The 23,771-nt window shown below is 39.4% G+C and overlaps 1 protein-coding gene across 6 annotated transcripts in view; it reads right to left on the bottom strand.

The window, feature by feature from the left end:
- Window positions 1-533: 533 nt before the first annotated feature.
- ADD3 (adducin 3) overlaps window positions 534-23,771 on the bottom strand; it is a 121,604-nt gene continuing 98,366 nt past the window's right edge. For 5 of the 6 annotated variants that reach the window (XM_090278563.1, XM_090278561.1, XM_090278565.1 and 2 more), the window contains exons 3-15: window positions 19,736-19,874; window positions 15,002-15,153; window positions 13,958-14,038; window positions 12,991-13,140; window positions 12,360-12,503; window positions 12,155-12,253; window positions 10,836-11,018; window positions 10,003-10,260; window positions 8,362-8,481; window positions 7,831-7,917; window positions 5,104-5,227; window positions 3,412-3,507; window positions 534-2,795 (exon numbers count right to left, since the gene is read on the bottom strand). In XM_090278563.1, the coding sequence (XP_090134689.1) occupies window positions 2,503-2,795; window positions 3,412-3,507; window positions 5,104-5,227; window positions 7,831-7,917; window positions 8,362-8,481; window positions 10,003-10,260; window positions 10,836-11,018; window positions 12,155-12,253; window positions 12,360-12,503; window positions 12,991-13,140; window positions 13,958-14,038; window positions 15,002-15,153; window positions 19,736-19,874 (1,926 nt within the window). In that variant the 3' untranslated portion in view covers window positions 534-2,502. The remainder of the gene's footprint in view (window positions 2,796-3,411; window positions 3,508-5,103; window positions 5,228-7,830; window positions 7,918-8,361; window positions 8,482-10,002; window positions 10,261-10,835; window positions 11,019-12,154; window positions 12,254-12,359; window positions 12,504-12,990; window positions 13,141-13,957; window positions 14,039-15,001; window positions 15,154-19,735; window positions 19,875-23,771) is intronic. The other variant, XM_090278567.1, reaches the window with a different exon arrangement.

The following is a 23,771-nucleotide window of genomic DNA, read 5'->3' as shown; positions in this document are numbered from 1 at the left end:
TGACAGGGAACTGAACCAGGGACCTTCTGGTTCACTGGCTGGTGCTCAATCCACTGAGCCACACAAGCCAGGACAAAAAAAAACTTTATTTAATGTAGTGGAATTGTAACCTCTTTTCTATTCTTTCTGCTATTTTCTTTATTGTTGCATTGTTACACAAAGAGAAGGGTAATGTATATACTGTAAACTCAGCACATATTCTGTGACATTTTCTATTCTACATCCATGGATTTGAAGGTAGAATTGAGACAGAATCCTAAATCCTTCCAAGATCTTTAGATCTCAGATAAAGTCACCATAATCTATTAAGATCAAAAATAGGTCACTTGGAGTGTATTTCTTTCAAATATAAGTTGAAACAAGAAGGGTTTTATATAGTTAATTTTAAACTAATTTGAAAATAAGTTTATCAGGGCATACTTTATTCAGAAGCATCAATCTTATTAAAAATCTGACTGCAGTATAAAACTCAGTCCTCCAAGTAATTCAGGCTAAGTAACCACCCTGAATTGAGAGCTCTGATACCAAATCCATCTATTTAAAATACTGTTTATTTGTGATTTAACATTAATTAGCATTACATCTAAGAGCAATATCAGATAACGTTTATACATTTTCCACAGGACACAGAAGTTCATTGGCTCATTCTTTATGCCAAAGCAAGTAAATAGAGGCATTAGCAAAAGGTGCAAATAGTTCACTGTTGTAGTTTAAAAAATATTAATGCACATTGCATTCATTTAAGATATATATATTTTTAAAAAGTTATGGAAAAGCATAGTTCACAGGTTACTGTTTCTACATACATTGTAATACAACATAAATGATGTAGAACATAAACAAAAATCCTCGAATACAGAATTAAACGGAAAGTATTTCACTAAGAGATTAAAACACTGATTCCAGTAGTTAGTGAGATATAGAATGAAATTCCCAGCTCTGTTCAACTTTGTATCATCACACACACACAGACAGAACCAGCCCAGAACACACTGTGATCAATGTAACGTTTTGCATGCCGACTCACCCTCCAGAAACACTTTGGATTACTTTTACCCACTGACCATTTTGGATCATTGATTTTACATTGATTTGTGACATCACTTGGGTGAGGTGGGGAGAAAACTGTATTAACCCTAGGTTTAAATTTGTATTTACATTAGAAAGAAAGTTAACTGAAAAGATAAACATTTGTAAAAATCAAGAAGTGGTAGTTTCCTCACTGGAGGAGGGGGGTTAGACCTACTGATTTCTTCTAGATTTCTTCTAGTGCTGCCTTCTAAAGATACATCAGTTAAAAGGATTGGATCCTTTAAAACTGAACTATCGACCAAGAAATACGATTTTGGTAGAGAAGCACAATTTTAGAAATTTGGGACATGTTTCAAATAAATTACACTTTAAATCCTGTTGTGACTGAGTCATTATCAAACTAGAATTCTTCTATTCATACAACTCTTTTGTTCCCTTTATTTTTCACTTTCTCATTCTTTTCCTTTTCATTTGGTTACCATGTGAGAGCTTCTTCATTCATGAGCAATACTAAGAGAAAAATACATTATATGGTTCAAAAATGAATTTAGTTAAGGTATATCTTTAAATCCTCTAACCCCGTTTCATACCAAGTCCCTGGATTCCTGAATTATATCTGAATATACTTAGTACCAAGCAGCCTCAAATCTGCTCTATGGTTAAACGATTGGCTAATAGGCTTATGACATTTTTATACTATATGGTATACAAACATCTCAACATACAAAAATCTTTTTTTTTGCCAGAGTTAAACTAAATAACCCATGTTGTGTACAAAATCCCCTTTGTTGAAAAATAAGGGGCTTTCTAAACTAATAAAAAAGGAAGTTTTCAAAAATTATATCTTACTAAAATGACCTTTTTTGGCAAACAAAGTTACTTCAGGTGAGGAAATTTTATACTATGAATAATATTTCAAATGAATCTTTTCTTATATATTTTTTTTAAAAAATTATGTGCCAGTGTATACTAACGCTATAGATTCTTAGAAGCTTTTTAAAGCGTTCTGTTAATGCCCATTGAAACAATGGGAACCAAAAAGGTACAGTTGATAATCAATAATAAAAAATTATAATCTGATTACCAAGTGAAGCAGGTGTGGAGAAATAAAAAATTCTCTCCCTTGTTCACTGGTAATTTCTTTCCAACAGATATGCTAGAGAAGGCCTGAAGTAATTCAGACAGATACCTGTTTGTGGTGAATTATAACACTTCATGAGGGTAGAGCTAATCAAAACTAGCACTTGTTTAAAAATTCAAAGCCTTTTTCTGACATATAAAATGAGAGATGAATTTGCAAGCTTTTTCCCATAATGTGTGTTTCTTTTAGTAAAACCCCTTTCCAGTTCTCAGAGTCCAGTTTGCTACGTACCCCCAATCTGAGCTACCACTGCGTACTAATGATCAACTTAAATGTGGCATTTAAATGTGCAACGTCACATTGTAATCATAACTATAAAAAGACTTTCTTTAGGCTTCGACTTTCTCCTTTTTTTTGTTCTTTTTCAGGAAAGAAGGAGTGCGGAATTTCTTCTTTTTCTTGGATGGTGATTTTGAAGGTGAGCCCTCAGGTGACAAGACTTCTTCAATTTTTTCTGGAGACTTAATGGTGATCTCGATGTTTTCTATGGTCGTGCTTGTAGTTAACCTGCTCACTCGGTGAGCAAGCTCGTCTTCCACGTCATGCATATCATCCTTGCCATTCATGACCATGACAGGCACGTCCAAGGAGACGAAGCTCTTGGAAAAGAGCTCATGGTTTTCTACAAAAGGTGAGAAGAGTCTTTTGGTTATTTTTACATAGTTGGCATCTTTGCTTTATTTTACAGAACTAAAATGTTTCAGCAATGTACTAAGTCATTATTTAAGTCCAATAAAGATAGATCATTATTTTAATGGACAAAGATCTATTATTAGCATGAGGCAAATTTTCTTAAGTAGTAGTAAAGGGAAGGGAACAAAGTTGTTAGATCAAAAAATGAAGGCTAGATAAGTTCAGTTTGATGACTTGACAGTTTCTCTCTAATTCAAGTCAATATAAATGAGGAAGACAACACATATTTTTCTTTAATTTTGGGATCATTTGGGAATCAAAATTGAAAAGATTTCATGCTCCTGGTTGGCAACAAATCAATTTTAATTTCACAAATTCTTAAGAACTATGAGTTACCAAAATCCAGATTAAGGTAGGTCAATACAACCACTAAACAAAAGGAGCACCCACTTCATAAAGCAGATAAAATAATTGGAAGCTTTAAGTAAAATCCATGGCAAACTTACCGCAATCAGGTTTTCAATTTCCTTACATAAACACAAATGACAGAGGAACAAATTCTTAAGATTAACTCAGTGAATGCTACGGGAAATTACAATGAATACCTTCTAATTTTTCAGGGGTATTTTGCGGTGACTGAGTTTGAGACTGAATTTGTGAAACAGATGAAGCGTCATCTGAGAGTAAGTCCTGCTCAGCATCTGTTGGATGAGAGTTTAGTTAAAAGCCATGCAAAACAAAGAAGCATAAGAGTTCAGGGAGGTTAGTGCACACGGCAAATGCCTGCGTACAGAGAGATGAGAAGCTCAGCAATGCGCTGAGCATGCATCAGTAGTTGTGCATTAGGAGGAAGGTTATGTGTTAGAATTTCTGGCTGCTAACAGTAATTTTATATACATGCTTACTAAGGAAGCAGGCTACCGGCAGCCCAGGCAAATAATATAGACACATTCAGCTTTTGCTAGGGTGTTAGAGAGCAAAATATACCGAGCAGCCAGATGGAAAGAATTACGAGGCCTCACCAATGATAATACATTAATGAGGCAAAATGCTTCACTGAATTTTTGATCAATATCCAATTAGTGACTCCTGCCAGAGCAATATTAGTGAGCTAATCCAGAAGGTCATAATGAATGTGGAAGAAACTAAAAAGTTACATGTAAAAGGTGATGTTCTAGAGTACAATATTTGTTACCTGGCGTCTTTAGGCTTTTGAAAAATAAGAGATTAAAGAGGGACATTTTACAAAATACAGAAAAAGAGAAAGTTTCCATCTTTATGTTAGAATAAACAAATTCAGTAATACCACTTAGGCCATTTAGTATAATCATATTAATGAGTCAGGATGACTCCCTTTGGTGACAGAGACACTAACACACTGATAAAACTATTCTTTGGATGATCCAAATGTCATCAGTTCTTCCTACCTGATATCTGACATGAACAAATATTCTGTAACTACTGGTTCCGTTCTGGGTAAAAATTTCAATTGTATGTCATAGATGCTCGAAAACAGAGGCTCATACCCTCTCTTGGGGCCACAGACTTCTTGTCCCCCACCTTCCTTCTCCTTCCCCAAATGTATATCATATACAATCAAACATATGTTTTTAAGATGGTTTGTAGACTGAAGTTTATCCAAAGAGTCAAGATTGAGAGCCCCTGCTTTAAAGAATCTCTTTTTCTTGAGAAAATGAGACCTAGTATTCTAGCTGGGTGTTTTCATTAACAATTCTAAAACATAATCCTTACTTAGGGTCCTGAAGTCAGAAGAACTCAACCTAGAGTGCCCATGTGCTTAACATTAAAATTCTAGCAGTTTGCTTTATGTTTTGATTTTGAAATTACAATAGTGGCACCTTGCAACACCCAGGAACAATAGAATTTTTACAAAGCATTAAAGCCACAAACTTGAGAATCTGTAATTATTTACATCAAAGTAAAAGGTTTTTAAATAGCCACAAACTCTGAAATGTTCAAGTCTATTAACGTATCTTCATTTACTTTAGCTAGGAATTCTTTACTTGTCCGGGGATTTCACTTAGTTTAGAAGACTTTTTGCTACAAATCAGATTGCTTTCTGAGGAAAACAGTTTCCACTACACGTTAACATACAGGTCTGTGGTAGTTCTTTGAAGTTAAGCCTTATCTACACTCAGGACTGGGAGAGATGACCGAACAATCAACTGTGGAAGAAAGATGTCAAAAAAAACGTTGATTGACTTCTATCATCCAACTCAAGGTGCTCTGTTGTTAACAGTATGGTTATCCTAGGCTTAATCTAAAAATGAACTAACCTTCCAGGCCTTGCTGTTTACGTTCGATTGTCTTCTTATACTCTTCAAGTTCTCCTTCAGTGAGATGGCTGAAGGGGTTGGGAGGAGCCGGGGGGGCAAGATCGTCATCTTCAAACTGCATGGTCTTACAGAGAAAAACACTGACTTGTTACCAAGAGCTTTACTTATATCTATATATTTATGTATATATATTTACACATATATACAAGTTCACACACACATAAATGTATATATGATGTTTGTGACACCTTACAACAATCATAAAAATGATACAGCAAAATGCTTTAATATACTCATATCAGACAGAGAAGGAAAACTCTGATTCCAAAAAACCTCCGCTGCCTTGCGGCATACCTCTTCAGGGGAAAGGCTAAGGGAGTAAACCCCGACAGAAAATCCGGAGCCGGAGTCCCTAAGGCGGTTTGACGTTGTAGTCAACACCGGCAACTCCTGCGGCGCACCTGAAGCCAAGCTGTATTGACTCCGTCTTTCCCTTGGATCCTTCAGCTGCGAAGAGAGGGGGGGGGTCTGCTGCATGGGCAACAGCAGACCCTCCATATCACCCTGCCCAGGCTCTGTAGCTTCAGCTTCACTGGAGAGGACACTCCAGCGTCATCGCAAGATGTCAATTCAACATGGGAGGAGACAGATACCGTGTCACTCCCGAGTCGGACTGCACAACCATTCTCGGTGGTGCAGATAGACTCTTAAGAAGCTACACCATCGTCTCTCGAGACGGACGGCTGCCGACGATGACTCATATCAGATTTATGCTTTTACACTACTGATTTAATGGGCTAAAATTGCCAGTGCTGTTTCCTCAATAATCTTGTAGAGGTCAATTATAATACCTCTTCTCTAAAAAAATACAACTAAGCCAAGTTCTAATTATCTTCACATAACTAAGAAATACCTTAAAAACTACCTGCTGCATTCCAAAAAGCCTTTATGAAAACGGTTAGAAGAACAAAATGGTACCAAAAAAACTTCTTTAAATTTGCTATGAAAATAAACTTTTACTTGCTGTAGGAAAGGAATTAATGAGACCTTACCTGGCAGACTGAACCCATGCATTTAAAATAAATTCCAAAACTCTACTAAAATGATAGTAAAGAAACAACAACAGACCTTGTATAAGCTTCTAAAGACAAAAGAATGGGAGCGTAAACAACAGAGGATGAGAGGCGCTTACACATTTTTGGAAGCTGGGAAGAAAGCAGGTGGAAGAGTGGGTAGCAAAGCTGTGAAAGTAGAACATTAGCCCTGCAAAGAAGGATGCAGGTAAGAAGCATCTTCATTTGCCCTCCAGAAGGGCTCAGAAACCAGAGGCATCAGGTACTACAGAAGGTGGCGGTGAAGAAAAGCTGAGAAGGGCAACAAGTTAAAAGTGAATAAGGAACACATTCTCAGGTCTCCTTTTCTATTCCATATGACCTCTCCCCCATCTCTGCAGAAGAGCAAAGGCTCATTCTTCAGAACAACTGATTAGGGGAAGCACAGCACAGCTGAGGGCTCCCAGAACACTGGTGGGAGGCTAGAGAATTCTCCAGATAAATTAATGGCCCCAGATAAAAGAACTACAGATAGTAACATTTGAGAATTCCCCAGAAAAACAACCTGATCCACATCCAATCACCCTACAGTGAAGCTCACCCATCCCCAAGCTCTGCACACACCCAGAGCTTCTGCCTGACTCTCAGTACCTCACTCTTACGTATGAACAGACTACCAGCCTGCCAGCCACGTAAGAAAAGCTTCCAACATGGAAGAGAGAGAGAGACTGGAATAAATAAGAAAAAGGGAATTCAGAAGAAACAAAGAAAAGAAAGGCAGCTGAGGAAAATTTTAAATTGATTTCCTAGAGCAATAAGAGAAAATACTGTAACTGTAAAAGACGAGGATGTTACTTTTTTTAAAAGAAACACTCAGGAAATAAGTCTTAAAAATGAATAGAAAGACACCAAAATAGAAAGTTAAATAGAAGGGTTAGAAAATAAAGTCAAGCAAATCTCCTAGACAGTAGGATAAAAAGATAAAGAGATGGCAAGTAGGAGAGAAAAAACCAGAGGTTCAGTCAAAAAGATCCAACTGACAGTGCATCCTGACAGAAAAAGAAATAGGAAGGGAAAAACTATAAAAAACAAAACAAAAAACAAACAAAAACACCTTAAATAAAGTCCCCAAACTGAAGGGTATGTAAAAACAAACAAATAAGCAAACAAACAGTTGTACACCTCACCGGGAGAATGAAAAAGGGAAGCGTTGTGCAACAGGCTAAAACCCACACCTTCCATAAGAGAAGTCACTATTGTCTTCCATTGATTCTAAGATGCACATTTCCCCATCTCTAACACTGGGATTCATCTTATAATTGATGGCTTCCTACTGCTAAAGTTGTCAGGGTTGTTTCTCTTTTAGTGATGCATAAAATAACGGTACAGTTGATGACATTGATCTGATGAAATACAGAGGAGGTCTAAAGTTGACAAATTAAGAAAAAGTAGAATAAAGTGGCTCTTTAGGAACCTGAAGGTAGTAAATACTAGGAGAAAGTCCTTGTCCCTGGAAATGAAAGTGAGGGTGACATTTTAAGTCTCGTGGATTATTTGACTTTTTATCGTGTGCTTATATGATGAACTTTGGCAAAAAATAAACATTCACACTTAAAAAGCAAATACATTAACGTGGTAGAAGAAAAACAGAGTTCACACTGCTTCACAGACTTACAGAAGGAGGCTTATCCACCACGATGCCAGCAAGCAACTGAGACTGTGGTCCTGCTGTTTTCAAGTCATATCGGTTTTGTTCTCGAATCTGAATTGAAAAACAGGAACGACAAGTCCTTGGGGCAACGATGCAGATGATCTTTACTGCCTGACTACCTGACCACACTAGAGTAATAGGCTCTTTCACTCTCACCTCCATGAAGCCCTCCTTTACCATCTGAACAACGCGCATTCGCCTCCTCCACCTTTCCTGGCGCGTGACTTCCTGTTGTCTTATATACATTTTTCACTAATACTATATAGCTCTTAACAGCAGAAATAGGTTTAATACTTCTTCCCCGTGTAGCCCACTCACCAGTGACTGGCACAGAGTCGGAAGTCTTTGTTACAAGCTATAATTATATCAAATTAAATTTAAAATTCTTCTGGATTCAAGCCCCTGAGCTTGGTATTAATCAGATCCAATCACTAATGATTTAAACATAAAACAGCATAAAAATGCCTCCCCTGGGCACAGAAGACCACATCTTACCTTATTTCTCTTTTCAAGCACCTCACTTGGGTTCGTGTTTAAAGGAACAAACTGATTTGGATCTTCGATTTTGATGGGTGTCCCACTGCTAACTTTAGAAGAGTCCTCTGCTTTCATCCACTAAAGAATCAAACATTTTCTAGCATGAAGGTTTGTGTTGAGGAAATACGGTAGATTCTGTTTACTGACTCAAGGAGGGGGCACATATACTGCCAATATTTTAAAGAATTTCAGCCCTGGCTCAGTGGACTGAGCGCCTGCCTGCAAACTGCAAGGTCACTGGTTTGATTCCCAGTCAGGGCACATGCCTGGGCTGCAGGCCAGGTCCCCAGTTGGGGGCGTGCAAGAGGCAAATGATGGATGTATCTCTCACACATTGATGTTTCTCTCCCTCTCTTTTTCCCTCCCTACCCCTCTCTCTGAAAGTAAATTAAAAAAATCTTAAAAAAATAAACAAAACAGAATTTCACCCACTATTATTTAGTGGTCACTGTATATCTCATATTAGTTAGGCTCACAATGAGCATTCACTTAAAAATAACTAACGTTATTATTCACATAAATACTCAATTATGCTGAAATGTAAATTTCCTCCTTTGTCACTTTAAATATGATGCTGAAACTATTTCAAGTGTAGACATAGAGCTTGACATCAACTCAGTTGTCACCTGCATTGTATTTTTAACTGAAGACGGCCAAGAAGTCACCAAAAAGGACCCAAGGAATCTCTTAAGATTTAGTTTTCCAGACTTCAGTTTTTATTCTTGGCTGACATTAAATGCCAAGGCCCTGACTAGCGTTTTACAAAGAGGATAATTTGGTAGCAATCTACAGTATAACAGAACCACAGAGACTGAAGAGCCTTAAAGAATTATTCTCATTTACCCACATTACATCCCTTAAATTAGAAGGCTAATATTCATCAATATTAATGATGGTTGGCTATCAGTCTCTGTCAATAAAATTAATTCTGGGAAACGTATGAGTTTAATTATGTTCTTTAACTAGAAGATAAGAAATCTCACAGACTAAGGAAAAAACACTTTGATGCCTAGGCATCTCCATATTAAATGTTACTGATGTATATGACAGAATGAACTAATTTTGAGTACCTAGGGGATATTTTTGCTCTAAAACTAAACCAAATCTGAAGCAAAATGCTGAAAAAGATAAGAGAACCCATTTCTCTATCTATGAGATGTTGTATAAGAGTAGCTTTTTACAGTAATTCCTGAAATTCTGGCTCATTGGTAACTTTTGTAGTTGTTATTGTTACAATATAAACTACAAAGCAGCCTCATGTAATGGGTAAGAACTGGGCCCCACAGTCAGAATGTCTGTATCCAAATCATGATTTTACCATTTACAAATGATTTCTTAACCCCTCTGTCCCACAGTTTTCTCATCTATAAAATGGGGGACAAAAACAGCATTCTCTCCATATGAGGAGAATTAAATAATTCATGTAAGGCACTTAGAACAAAGGGCCTTATGCAAAATTAATACCTGATAAATGATAGTGATAAAATTATTGTTAATATTATATTTCACTTTCCCAATATTTTTGACAATGAACATTCAATTCATGAGTAACTAGGCAAAATGTTTAGCAAAGGCAACCCATGTAAAATAGTGGCATACTGTGATTTTGGTCCTGGGGCTGGTCTCCCCATTCCGAGACTCCTCAGGCACATTCACTTTCATGTAAGTATTAGGTGAGTTCAGCCATCTGGTTTTCTCACGCTGCTGTTTCTGTGCCATGTATTTGAGGGGAGAGAGTGGCACTGTATCGTCTTCGAATGAAAAAGCAGTCACAGTTGCTGGGATTTCCACATCACTCTTGTGCCTAGGCTTCTCTCGAATGAGAGGATGCCTATAAGCGTAGCCTGTTCTATACCCCTAAGGGAGGGAAAAACCACATTTGAAGCAATCAAACCTGTACCAAAAACAGCATCTGGATTCCAATTCTTTAAACAAATGATTCAAAAGACTCCTTTGTTGAAAAACAAGTAAAGGGGGAAACATCCTTCCAAACCCCACATTACACCAGATTTGAAATTAAGTAAATTTCAAGATGTCGTCAAAACTGATTCCAGCTGACAATGCGATTTCCACTCATATAACTGTTCCTGACAAAGGTAATTTCAAAACTGCTGACAAGAAACACTTTCCCTAACTATAAACCAGTGTTCTCGAGGCCAAATCACAGTGCTCACTTAAGCCTTCATTTGGTCTGAAGGTAATCTGCCTCTGACCCTTAGTGGAAGGGGGTCAAATCTAAGATAAGGTGACATTTGCAGGTTTCACTGTTTGATTCTTAAAAATGTGGTAAGATTACACTTGAATGCCATCCTAGGGTGACCATCGGCTCCCAGAGGAGTAAGGAGCATGTTCCAAAACCAAAGGGAGATGGAAGCACCTGCTCTTGAATCTGAAGGTATGAAATCCAAGTTTATGTTCAATTTTTCACCTACCAAATTGTCCAGAGTTCTCATCAGCCCCTCAAACTCAAGCTCGCCAACCTTCCATTTTTGATGGGACCCCATGTTCACTCCGACTCCTCCAGCTGCTGCGATGTTGTAGGTGGTAGCTTTATACTTCTGAAGATCCAGTATAAGCAGATTGTCTACTCCACCTGCTGCTGCTATTGCCCGCACCTGCAGCCGATGCGAAATACACAAGGGCACAGGACTGTGAACACTACAAGGAGCATTTTACTTTTAAAAAGGCACATTTTTTTATCCAGCAAATATCTAATACTTATTTAAGTTATTACCATCAAAAACAAGGCAGCTGAAGTTTCTTTTTCCAACTGTCTGAAAAAGATATTTGCTAAAGCTCTAATCCTCCCTGATGAAAAACATACCTTTTAACACATTTCAAGAAACTGACTTCTCTTGCCAAATTTGAAAGTTATTTTCTTGCAGTTTTCCCATGGCTATCCAGTTAATGCTTTCGCTGAATGTTATAATTTTAAAGGAATGTAGACACTATACTTTGGATTTTTAAGGATATTGAGGCAGAAGAAGTTGGCTCATTATCTTAATTTATATAAGCTCTTCATAGTGTCATTTGAGAAGATGAGGGATCATTAAAGAAATAAAAAGAAAAAAGAAAAAAGAATTGGTTTTTAAGACAACTTATAGCTGGTAGAAAAAAATCCCCCTTTTTTGTGGCCCTTCCAATAAATTAGGATTATTACCACTTGCTTCAAGAGAACCTGCGTGATTTTCTTGAAGAGGGCAATCAGATCCATTAGATACATTCAGCTTTTCTGAGGACACGACTGGTGAATAAATATGGAACCTATTATTATAACGACGAGGCTGAGACTATGGAATAAAGGTTGAAAACGCTTGGGTTCCTCAAACTTCTGCCCCGACTCTTACATGGCTGATAGCAGTGCCACAGCACACCTGCTCTTCGATGACTGGTGGCTGCCTTTGTGTCACAATTAGCCCCACAGCTCCGGAGGGTGAAAACGGAGAAATGTGCAATCACGCTCTTTTAAGAAAGCAGAATTACAGGGAAAATAATCTCTATGGGGCACTTAGATTTGTATGTGTGTGGGGGTCTGTTTGTAAATTTTAATTTTCTTTCCTCTTATTTTTAATTCAAGAGATAACTGAGTTGACCTTTTTCACTCAAGTAAAGCAGAACTTCTCTTAAAAGGCAAAACAGAAGTCACCAACCAATAAGACTTTGGAAATAAGCAAACATGAAACCCAACTCTACGAGCCAATTAACAACACAAAAAAAAATAAAGGGGGGAGGATTGAATAATTATTCCTACCTGAATCTCGCAGGCTACCTGCACAGTAAAAATATAATGAAAAGCCTCCTCAACTGTCTCTCCAAGTGCCACCACGCCGTGATTTCTGAGTACCAGCACCTAAAATAGAATTCCAAAGCAATCACTTTAAATAACTGGCATAGCTCACACTGTTTTCATCAACAGCGACAAAAATAGCTACTTAGATAGAAACTCTACTGCATACCTTACAACTTGGCCCCAGAACTTTCTGCAGCTGAATTCTCTCCTCCTGTTCATCGAGTGACCCTTGGTAATCGTAATAGGCGACATCTCCCAGGATCAGGGACTCTTGAGAAATTGGAAGGATCCCACACTTCATGGAGGATACCTACATGATTGGGTTCATGCCAAGGTAACATTCAGTTACTAATTACACTTTCATGGGAACCTGATTCTTCAGTCAGCTCAGGCAACATCGGCCTATTCATTGTTCACCATTCCAACCCACCTCCCACATTAGTTCTTCACTTTTTACAGGGAAAAAAAAAAAAAAAAAATGGACTTCAGGGATACAACAGAATTTAAATTCTATGTCAAGTATTATGCAAGAAGCTTTGCTTCAAAGAACTCGATGACCCAATTATTAAACTGATTAGTTAAAAAATGTAAATGCTATCTCTCTAGCTGTTTCCTATAATGGTAGCATTTGGACCAAAGGGCCTTTTGCTTTCTGGGTATGCAAGGGATTAATATTTCATATCTAATTTTGAATGGCTCAGTTTGAAAGAATGCAGTAATAGAGTAGCATGTAAGGAAAGCCGTGAAAATAATACACCTCCCAGAGTCATTGTTGGTTTGGCCCCTCAGTGACTTACAGCTGCCGTCGCAAGGGTATGGAGGTGTATCACGCACTTAACATCGGGGCGTGTTGAGTAGATCGCAGCGTGGGGACTAAATCCTGTATGGTCAATTTTCAGATTAGTACTGCCCTGATCAACCACTTCTCCTATTATATTGACTTTCACCTGGAAAAAAGAACCAGAGAAACATGGAATTGGTACATATATATCAAAGTTTGCCTGTGTTCCACAAGTTAAACCGGGGGTGGGGTGGGGGGAGTGGCAGACTTTTTGTCAAGAGTCAGAGTAAATATTTCTGACTTTGTGGGCTTCTGTTGCGACCACTCCGCTCCGCCGCTACAGTGCAGCAGCAGCAGCCATGGACAACGGTAAGAATGGTGTGGCTTTCTTCCCAGCAAACTTTACAGAAACAGGGAGTCTGCAACAAAACTTAGTATTTAGCAAGAAGCAGTTTCAAAGAAACTGAATAACTTAAGCTCCTCCCCGAAGGTCTGGACAAGTCTGGCATTTACTGAGCTGGCTGGAAAATTTCCATTTGCCAACACTGCAGCGCCCAGAACCAATGTGGTCCCTGCTGTTCTAGAGGCTGATGACAGTGGCTAGGGGGACAATCATGAAAAAATGAAACGGTAAAAGGTCAGACCCGATACACCAACTGAACTTTGTTTAAATCTACGTAATACAGATTGACTATGTGTGTATTTTTAAAAAATTTCCAGAGTGCACAAAGTGGAAAAAAAAACTGAAAAGATTCCCTTCAAAATATGGATAAGTTAACTGATAAGACCAACCCATTCTTAGTCTCTTCAGCTACCCTGTTTTTGTTTTTGAACTCTAACTTTTTTCTTACAAGTCAATGTGACCTCCCAAACATTTCCCTGTTCACCCATGCCTTTCAGTGTTCCATCCTGTACTAAAAGCTGAAACTGTCAGAAAAGAACTAGGAAGCATAGGAAAAGTAACAGAGAAATGAAAATTTTACCAAATTGGAGGCTGTGGCTTCAGAAAAAGACAGGCCTCTGGGAATTATTATAATGTGGTCTTGCTCCTTACTTATTCTTACCTGGGAGAAAGAAAAAAAACAGGGCATTACTGTGAGGTGTTCATATTTTACAGTATAAACATGACTAGGAATGTAAGAGATCTGGGAGAGGGAAAAAAACCCTAGAAATTAAAGAAGTGCAACATGAAACTTTCCCTGAAAAGTTTTCTTCCCTCAGACCTCAAGTACTTGCTAAAAAATTCTGATGTTAGTTTCTCATGTACTAGATTTACCTAAAGTGCTATTTGGGGGTGTGTGTGTGTGTGTGTCCCAAGGTCGCTTAGGCTAGCTATATTCATGCAGAACAAATGCCAATATGATTCAGCTGAATTTGGTAATGACTACACTCTTGATTTAGAACACGGAAATTAAGGTAAAATGGGCAAAGGGAGGAGAATACAGTCTCTTCCTGGGAAGGAATTAAGGTGGAGATGGAAAGGGAAACGGAAACAGCCAGGAGGAAGGGAAGTTGTGGGGAGACTGTATGTCACATCTGTGCTATTTTCATCACACAATGTTGTCATACTTTTTTTGCTTCCAAATATTGTCTTGCTATCAAGTGTGGCAACATGAAAACAAGAGGATCACAGATGGGAAAATCATATTTAAAAAATAAAGATTAGGGAGGACACTTCCCTTCCCTGACCCGCTCTGTTTTCCCTGACCCAAATACTTTTTTAATGTCACTGATGCTCAGATATGATTAGCAAGGAGAAAGAAAATTCTGCCAGAAGGATTTCTTCCGGTATAGGTCCTCGTACTGGTCTGAATTAAAAAGACCTTCACAGACAGTAAATGGAAAAGGTGTGTTAATTGCAGCCTCTCCCTTAAAGGTAAGGTTTAAATCGGGATGAGGCTGTGATCTAGCATGCTAGGTTTAGAAAATAAAGTCTGAAAACAGGATTTTTGAGTAAAGGTGAGAAGAGGATAGTTGCCTTCTAGTTAGGATTTAAAAAAAAGGAAACAGAAAGCCACAGAACTCACTGAGATGTATGTATTTGCCAAGTGTGCCCATCCGAACAAGTCTGCAAGTCTGTACAGGCTGGCAAGTTTACAACGAGTAAGTTTTTCTCCCTTCACGTAGGAGGATGTATCTGCCCCAGGAAGGTCATTGATGGGTGTGACCATGCCGAGACCTAAAAGATGAAAAATTATAGGGAGAGATTCGGGTCAAGTTATCCCTTACCTGGAAATTAGCTGCCAGGAAGCACCCCGATTCTGAGTGTCCATCTTGGTAAATAATGATCTGAAACTTATCAGCCCACACAATGTTTCAGTAGCTTATCTTCCTTGGGAGAAATACACTCACAGTAAACACATGCATCAGCTATCTTTCTCACTTTTATCTAGTACACGTTAGGGAGTGGCTTGCTAGGGAGTTAGGCTCACAATACTGGGGAAAAATGGTCTCATGACCCCATTGATGAAAGTGTTGAAGTTATTGCTAATTTCATTATTAAAAGATCACAACAGAAAGCTACATTTTAAACATCTCCTTTCACTTTTATTCAACCCCAAAATATTTAAGATGGAATCTGGCCGAGTGGTTCAGCTGGTTGGAGCGTTGTCTGTACATCAAAAGTTTGCTGGTTCCGCTCCCGGTGAGGGCATGTACGGGAGGCAAATAGATCAAGGTTTCTTTCTCTCTGTCTGTTCCCCCCCATCCTCCTCTCTAAAATCAATAAACATATCCTCAGGTGAAGATTAAAAATATATTTAAGATGGAAAAGAATGCATTTTAAAAAGATCTTATTTACTTTTAGAAAGAGGGGAAGGGAGGGATAGAGAGAGAGAGAAACATCAATGTGTGGGTGCCTCTCGCGCACCCCCAACTGGGGACCTAGCCTGCAACCCAGGCATGCGCCCTGACTGGGAACCAAACTGGAAAAACTGTTTGGTTTGCAGGCCAGTACTCAATCCACATACCCTGGCTGGTTTGGCTCAGTGGATTGAGCGTCGGCCTGCGAGCTAAGTGTCGCTGGTTCGATCTTCCAGTCAGGGCACATCAGAGAAGGAAAACTCTGACTCCAAAAAACCTCCGCTGCCTTGCGGCATACCTCTTCAGGGGAAAGGCTAAGGGAGTAAACCCCGACAGAAAATCCGGAGCCGGAGTCCCTAAGGCGGTTTGACGTTGTAGTCAACACCGGCAACTCCTGCGGCGCACCTGAAACCAAGCTGTATTGACTCCGTCTTTCCCTTGGATCCTTCAGCTGCGAAGAGAGGGGGGTCTGCTGCATGGGCAACAGCAGACCCTCCATATCACCCTGCCCAGGCTCTGTAGCTTCAGCTTCACTGGAGAGGACACTCCAGCGTCATCGCAAGATGTCGATTCAACACGGGAGGAGACAGATACCGTGTCACTCCCGAGTTGGACTGCACAGCCATTCTCGGCGGTGCAGATGGACTCTTAAGAGGCTACACCATCGTCTCGAGACGGACGGCTGCCGATGACTCAATCCACTGACCTGCACCAGCCAGGGCAAGAATACATTTAAACAGTACTCTGGCTTAAACTAGTCTTGGTTGCTACTGACTCAACTGCTAAGTTCAACTTTGACCAAGTTCAACTTTTGCTCAGTCTTCATTCCCTTTGACACCATTTACCACCTGTTCCCTAGAATTCTTCTTCATGCCTGAATGACACTGTCTTGGATCTCTTGTTCCGTTTCACCTGCTTCTTGCTTCTCCTTCAGCAAGTTCTCTTCCCTTCCTTCGTCTCCACCCCCAACTGTGGCTCTTTTCCCAAAGCTCAGTCCTCCATCATGTTCCTCTCTCATTTTACTTTTCCCTCTGAAAACATTATATAGACTTTCAAGTTTCCAAACTGTTCTGTGTGGGTGACACCCTGATTTTCACCTCTGACCAGGCCCTCCTGCCCCTTCTTCAATCTACTGTTTCTAACTGCCTGCAACATAATAACGTAAAAATTAAAGGGGTCTAAAAGTGGCTTTATTTCCTCTGATTTTTATCTTCTCTCTTCTCCTTACTCTTCTGCTACCGATGGTATTACAATTCCCGCAGGCTCAAACACTCAGTAACCTGTACCTTTCCTGGGATACCATATGGAATTGATCACCACGTTCCATCACTTTTATTCATAAGGCTGTCATTTCCATACTTGAGTTCAGGCCTTGCAATGGCTTTGTCTTTCTTGTCCTTGCCTATAAGGCCTCTCTTTGTAAACCATTTCTTCATGAAGTCATCAGATTAATTTCCTAAAGCACTACCTTTAACTTACTATTATCCTGCTCAAAGTTTTGCAGGAGCCCCAAGACTAGGTCTACAGGGGCCAGGAAATTAGTGCAAGTCCTTAAACTGGGACCAGTGCAGCCTGCAGGCTACAAGAGCGCACATGCCTGGTTTGAAGGGGCAGCTACAACCTCTCGGTCAGCTGTTACCATGTGAGAATCAGAGTCCAGGGCTATCAGAACATTTAAAGAGAAGTCTCAGGTTGGCACTCTACTGTGATATCTTCTAATTCTTAAATGCTGTGAACTAATTCAAAGAAATAGTTTTAACATTTTAAGCCACACAAAATAGTATAATTTCTGGCAAAATTTCAGAGTCAACCATTAACCTCCCAGTCTCCTTGCCCTTCCAACTTTAACCTACACTTTTCACAGCACAGCATACATGTTCCAGCCAAACTGGCTGACTTCTACTCCTTGACCTCTGAACACTGGGACATGGCTTTCTTGCTGCCACACCTCGTACATGCCAGCCAGCACCCCTTTCCTGCCATGGCATCTAGGATACTCACAGGACAGCTCCTCTTTATATTGGTCTTCCTTGACTAGTCTTCCTCTTCCAACTTTGGAATTCTCTTCTTAGACTATTTTCATCTCTGTCTATACCCTCCTGTATGATTATTTGATTAACATGCAGGCTCCGAGCCCTCCTTCTCCACGCTCACCTGCCCAGCCGCTCTGGGACTACAGTTCCAACTGCTGCCGCGTCCTGGCAACTCTGGCACGCCCAAAGTTGAACTTCCTCCTTTCCCCAAGCCAGACTAGATCCCCAACTTTGGACAGTCCTGATTTTGTCTAGTAACACTGTGAAATCTCCCAGTTAATTCTTTACTCGGGATCTACAGTGGTTTTCCTACATTATCCTCTTGTGGAAGATGGCTTTCCAAAGTTAAAGTAAGCTCCCAACTTCCAAGCCTGGCTGTGAAGCCCTATATAATGTAGCCTCTGCCTAGGTTTCTGACCTCACGTTGTTCTACTTGTTCCCTCATAACACAAGCTCTAGACCAGAATCCTAACTTTTGTTCCCTGAAGACGGGGTCAAACTCACTCTCACTTGCCACTTGTACTTCTGGTTTCTTGTACCTGGAATGCTTTCTCTCCATCTTGGTATAAATTGCTCCTTCTTGCAATTCAGATTCCAGTTTAAATGTCACTGCAGCGAGGCTCTCTCTGATCACCAGGTCTAAAGCAGTCACCTAGTTCCTCGTATCTAATCACCACGTTAACTCTCTGCACAGCACTTCCTATTTTCTGACCATTTTCTTTATTTACTTAAGTCTATTTTCTGTCTCCACAAGCACAGGAATCTTGTCTGTCCTGTTCGGCACTGCATCCCCTGTCCCTAACAGGGTGCTTGACATTTAACTGATATTCAACGTTACAGAAGGAACAAGCCAAGCTACGAAACAGTGGGTGATTTGGAACTCACCCTTCTCCCCAGGACCCCATCCTACCACGTCAAACCTGTGGCTGAGTCTTCTCTGCTTTTCCTTGGTGATGCCTTCCTCACTGACCTCTTCCTTCTTGTAACCACAACCACTAGTTTAGATCAAGCACTCACGCCTCCCCCTGAGCCTCTTCCAAAGATTCTTTAACCAGCATGTGTGTGCTGACACACTTACCCACTTAAGGGTTCTACAGACATACCCATGCCTTGCAGGTTTCCCCATTCTCTCTCTCTTCTGTCATTGAAAAGTACCCCAAATCACTGAACTCCTACTTATAAACCTTGAACTAAAAAGATAAAAAGCAAGTAAAACAAAGAGAAGAAAAAAAAAAATTAAAAGGGTGGGGGAGAAAATCCTTAAACTCTGATATGAAGGGTCACCCACTGACTGATGTGACGCTGTCGCTGCGCCCCCTGACACTGTGCGCCTGCCCTCGTACTGCAGTGAATTCTACACATGTCTCTCTCAGATGTAAAGTGCTTGAACTCAACGCCGTATGATTCTTGATACCCTTAGAGGGTTCAGCTCACCAACGTGGTGCTCCCACTAACAGCTGTTAATAAATATAATGTCCTAACCCCTCTTTAACACCAAGTCCTAACTACTCCTGCCTTTAAACCTGGTTAGTTTAGGCCTCTCTTCTTCCCTAAAGTTTTATCACGCCACTGCAGCCAAACAATTCCACCTCTGAGTTCATTAGAAAACTGCTTATGAACGGCTTTGTAAGTTTTCCTCTATAGTTACCCTGCAGTTTGAATCCTTTGTGCATTCACGGTATGTGTCCTTAACCAAAGTATACAGTTATGTAGGGCAGAGACACACCTTATAACTATTTTATAACCCTCCCAAAGTCTAGTAAATGCCTGGCTGATATGAAAAAGAGATTCTAACACTGTGTTGCTCTAAGTATTAGATGTTTAAACTTAAGGACTGAACCAGAGCAGAATATGCTGCCAGAGATGTACAGTGTTCAAACTGAGAGATAAAATTATAATTTTTTAAACTTTCCAAAACTGACATACTGAGGGGAGGTGAAGTAAAGCCCGAAAAAGAACTGGCCATGATGTAATCTGCAATCTGCTGTAACGCTAGTAATCCAGTTGGGTTGTGGCCTTTCTTCATCTGTTCTTGAATAAGGCATTCCAGATCTTCCCGAAAGGCCTGCAATACACAAAAATAACTGCTGAGCACATACATCTCACCTGGAGCAGAACAGCCCAACATAACTTGCTCTGATACAATATAGTCAATCTTTCGTTCAGCCCTCTTTTGAATAGGTTTCATCTACACTATTTTAAAACAAATATAAAACAAAATAATAAAATTTAAAAACTGGGAGAAGCAGCAAGAAACATGCTTTCAGGGGAGAAAAAAATCATTAGGCATTCGTTATCTCAAAGAAAATTAGCTAATATTTGTAACATCTACAACAGACAAGTATAGGTACAGTAAAAGCAACTCTGTTAATAATTTGCAACTAGAGCGTCATTTATGACTGATGACCAAAAGAGACCCATTCCTTGCCCAGCAGCCTCACTGTCTAGGTTACAGTAGAGTCCCTCTTTGAATGGGGTGCGACTCGACTACAGAGGCCTCAAAGCAAGTCTTCACGAAGTCACACTAAATCATGGTTTCCATTCATGATTCCTAAGGCAGTGCCTTAGCTGCATGAACTCTGAAAGCAAACTGATAAAGAGTTGAGCACCGATTATTCCCCTTCTGCAACACTGTGCTAAAGACAGAACATTTTTTCCCCCAACTTCAGATACTGAATGTTCCTATTCTGCAGTTCTGCTGTATCTTTCTTCTTCTTCTTTTTGGGGGGGTGGGGTGGGGGGAGTTGTGTGCAGTCGGAAGTGTTTATATAAATAAAAATCCTGATCATTAAGAGAAAATCTCTATTCCAGTAACCCTTGCGTTGCTAATATGATTGACCATTTGAAACCCTTCTCAATCTCTCACAGTAGTTGACATAGCTCATTTTGTCATTTCCAACACACCCAACTACACTTATTTGATTAAATTCATCATTTGTTCTCCTGCTCATGTCTACTTTCATTCATTTTAAACACGAAAGCTCTTGCAATATAAATCATCTAAACCATGCTCTTCTACTTGAGATTGGTAACATGTGTAGCAGAACGTTGTCCGAGAAACTGAATTCAATGCTCCCCCCAGTTCACCGAAGGAGAAGGCAAGCAATTGCTTTGGAATCACTCCCTCCAAGAGGGGTAGATCTGAAGAGCCTGGAGATCACTGGGGAATTATTCCTTGGAGGGGTGGCTCTCCTCTGAGACGCGGACAGTAGCCTTCCTCAGAGGGCTGCGAATAAGATCCTCTGCGGCCTGTGCTTAGATGCAGCGTTGCTTAGAGTATGGGTGACTAACTTAGAGGTTTTCAGAGAGACTAACTTAAAAAAAAATAATAAAGACTAACTTAAAAATAATAATATGAGCCCACAGTGGGAAGGGAACATGTGGTTCTGACGCTACGGGGTGGTAGATATCAGGACCAATCCTGCAGCAATGCTGTGTTGCTTTTTGAACAGCAGTTGAGTGGCATCTGTGCTATGAACTGAAGCAGCTGAGTGCTAATAGCTGTAATCTTGCGAACTCAATCATGGGGCATCCTGGGAAATCCTAACTGAGCTTAGCACAGGCAGAGGGACAAGGAGGAGGTCATCCTTCCCTGATGCACCATGGTGGTCTGCACAGGCATCTGGGTCAACAGTGAACCTGGATCTTCTGTTGGACAGGGTCAGCCTAGTTTTCAATACCACCACAACATGGCAGGGACGGGCAGTTGCCGTGGTGGACTCAAGAGGTTTTAGTGTGACTCATTCACATGTGCAGACAGATGTGTACACCACACCTTGAATATGGAAGCCACTGGTGAACCTTTTGGACTATGTAAGCTACTGATGTTCTTGGGGCAACTTAGGGGGAAGCAGAAATTCCAAGAAGAAGATGCTGCACTTTCCACCAGATAAGCAGGGGGATGTTCGAGTGATTAATTTTTTTAAAAGATTTTATTTTTAAAAAGATTTTATTTATTTTTAGAGAGAGGGGAAGGGAGGGAGAAAGAAAGGGAGAGAAACACTGATGTGAAAAAGGAACATCGATCGGTTGCCTCTCATATGTGCCCTGACTGGGTACCAAGCCTGTGACCTTTCAGTTTGTGGGACGATGACCAACCAACTGAGCCACACAGGTCAGAGCTGGAGTAATTAATTTAAAAAATACTAGCTGTGACCATATTTGAATTCTGAGTCCGTGGAATGGTTTATACCAGTTAAATACGGTTTTTCTTTTATAAATTAAAGGCTGTTAAGATGAAAATACATTAACACAGTTATAAAAATTCTAAACATCTAATTCCATTGTCTGTATCTAGTTCATTGAGATATATTATTTAAACCAGAGGAACTATCCTATAAAATCTCTTCTACAAAGTCACATTATATTAATACATTTCTGAGACCTTATGAACATACAAGATGGATGGATGCCTTCATAGAGATGAGTAACACGAGTATTTTACCATGTTTAAGGCTGAAAAGAAAAGAATCCTCCAGATATCCTCATTTATCTTTATATAAACTACAGAAAACTTCTGTACACCTGGCAATGGGCCAATCTGCTCATCTGAAACTTAATCTTCTCTTTAAAACCAAATTCTATTTAATCTTTCCTCAGTTCAAAGCAGCTATAACCAATATTCTTTCATTTAGTGAAAAAGAAAATTAAGGCTACCTACTACATCACTCATTATTCAATTACAATAGCTCTGAGAAGTAGGCACTATTTAGTTTATTGAATCGTGTTCCAGGAAGAACAGAAGGCATATTTCATAGACTAAAATGATCCAAAAATAAATTAAATATAGGTTCAAAAAATCAAGCTCAAGAGAAATATGTATAAGGAGGCTAGACAGAGCCAGGAATGAGGTCAAGATACAAAGTGCATGCTATAAAATTGTATGTGCTTGCTAGAGATGAGTCAAATTTTTATTTTATCTAAACTCTCTAGCAGTCAACATGAATCAAGACAATCTGCTCAGTGTGCTGATTTACATTGGCTTTAAGATTAAAATTAACTAGCTGCGCAAGAGAATCACAACTATTTGTAACACTGATGAGAAATTTCTGCTGGGTGAGATGAGAAAGCGAAATAAGAAAGGCTGAAAAGTTTGTCCAAGGTCACATAGCTGTAATGTGTTAAAAGGCAATGAGTCAGGCCAAATGCGTTTTTCATTAGAAAAGTACAAGTTGTTATCAGACATGGGGAGCACCATCCTAAAGCTTTGGGATGGTCCATGGTCTTACACAGAGGAATATATAAGCCCTTCTGTGATCAATTACGAGAAAAACATGACTTCCCCCTTTAAGGCTAGTGAATTGCTTCTATAAAATACAAGAAAAGGAAAATTTCAAAGTAAATGAAATTTCCCCAGCCTTTTAATATTGTTGACACTGCTTCAACAGATATGAATTCTTCTATTCCAAAAGATTTAATATTTTTGTCATGACATTCATAACTGTTTGAAATATTTTTGAATTATTATTCAGATATCACCTAAGTCATAAAAGTTAGTGTAAAAATTACTAATGATGTAAAATTGTTTCAGCTGGTTTTCAAAACATACCAATTAACTTATAAACCTTTCATTAAAATATTAATAAAATTTTTCTTATCTTTGTAATGGATAATCAATCATATTCCTTCTAAAATCCAATGTGAACAAAATAAGTCTTTACAGTTGGTTCATTTGAATCTCACAAAAAAGTCTGGAGATAGACAGGGAATTGCTCAAGGTTGCAGACACAGCTAATACATAATGAAACAAAGATTCCAATCTGAACTCTCAGTTGGGCATGTGATCTTTTTGTAATTTTATCAGAGATGAGTTTGTATCACTTAAACGAAATACAACTAGTAAGGCAGCAGCGATGTTGTCACCAGCAATACCAAGTAAACATCTTAGGCTACATTAGAGCATTAGGTTGAAATGACAGCAAAAAACCTCTATAGCAGCAGATTATGATGACCTTGGAGTACT

This window comes from Furipterus horrens, unplaced genomic scaffold (assembly GCF_987537825.1).
Source record: "Furipterus horrens unplaced genomic scaffold, mFurHor1.1.pri manual_scaffold_5, whole genome shotgun sequence".
In the NCBI taxonomy this organism is placed as follows: Eukaryota; Metazoa; Chordata; class Mammalia; order Chiroptera; family Furipteridae; genus Furipterus; species Furipterus horrens.
This window is presented reverse-complemented; position numbering and strand designations above follow the sequence as displayed.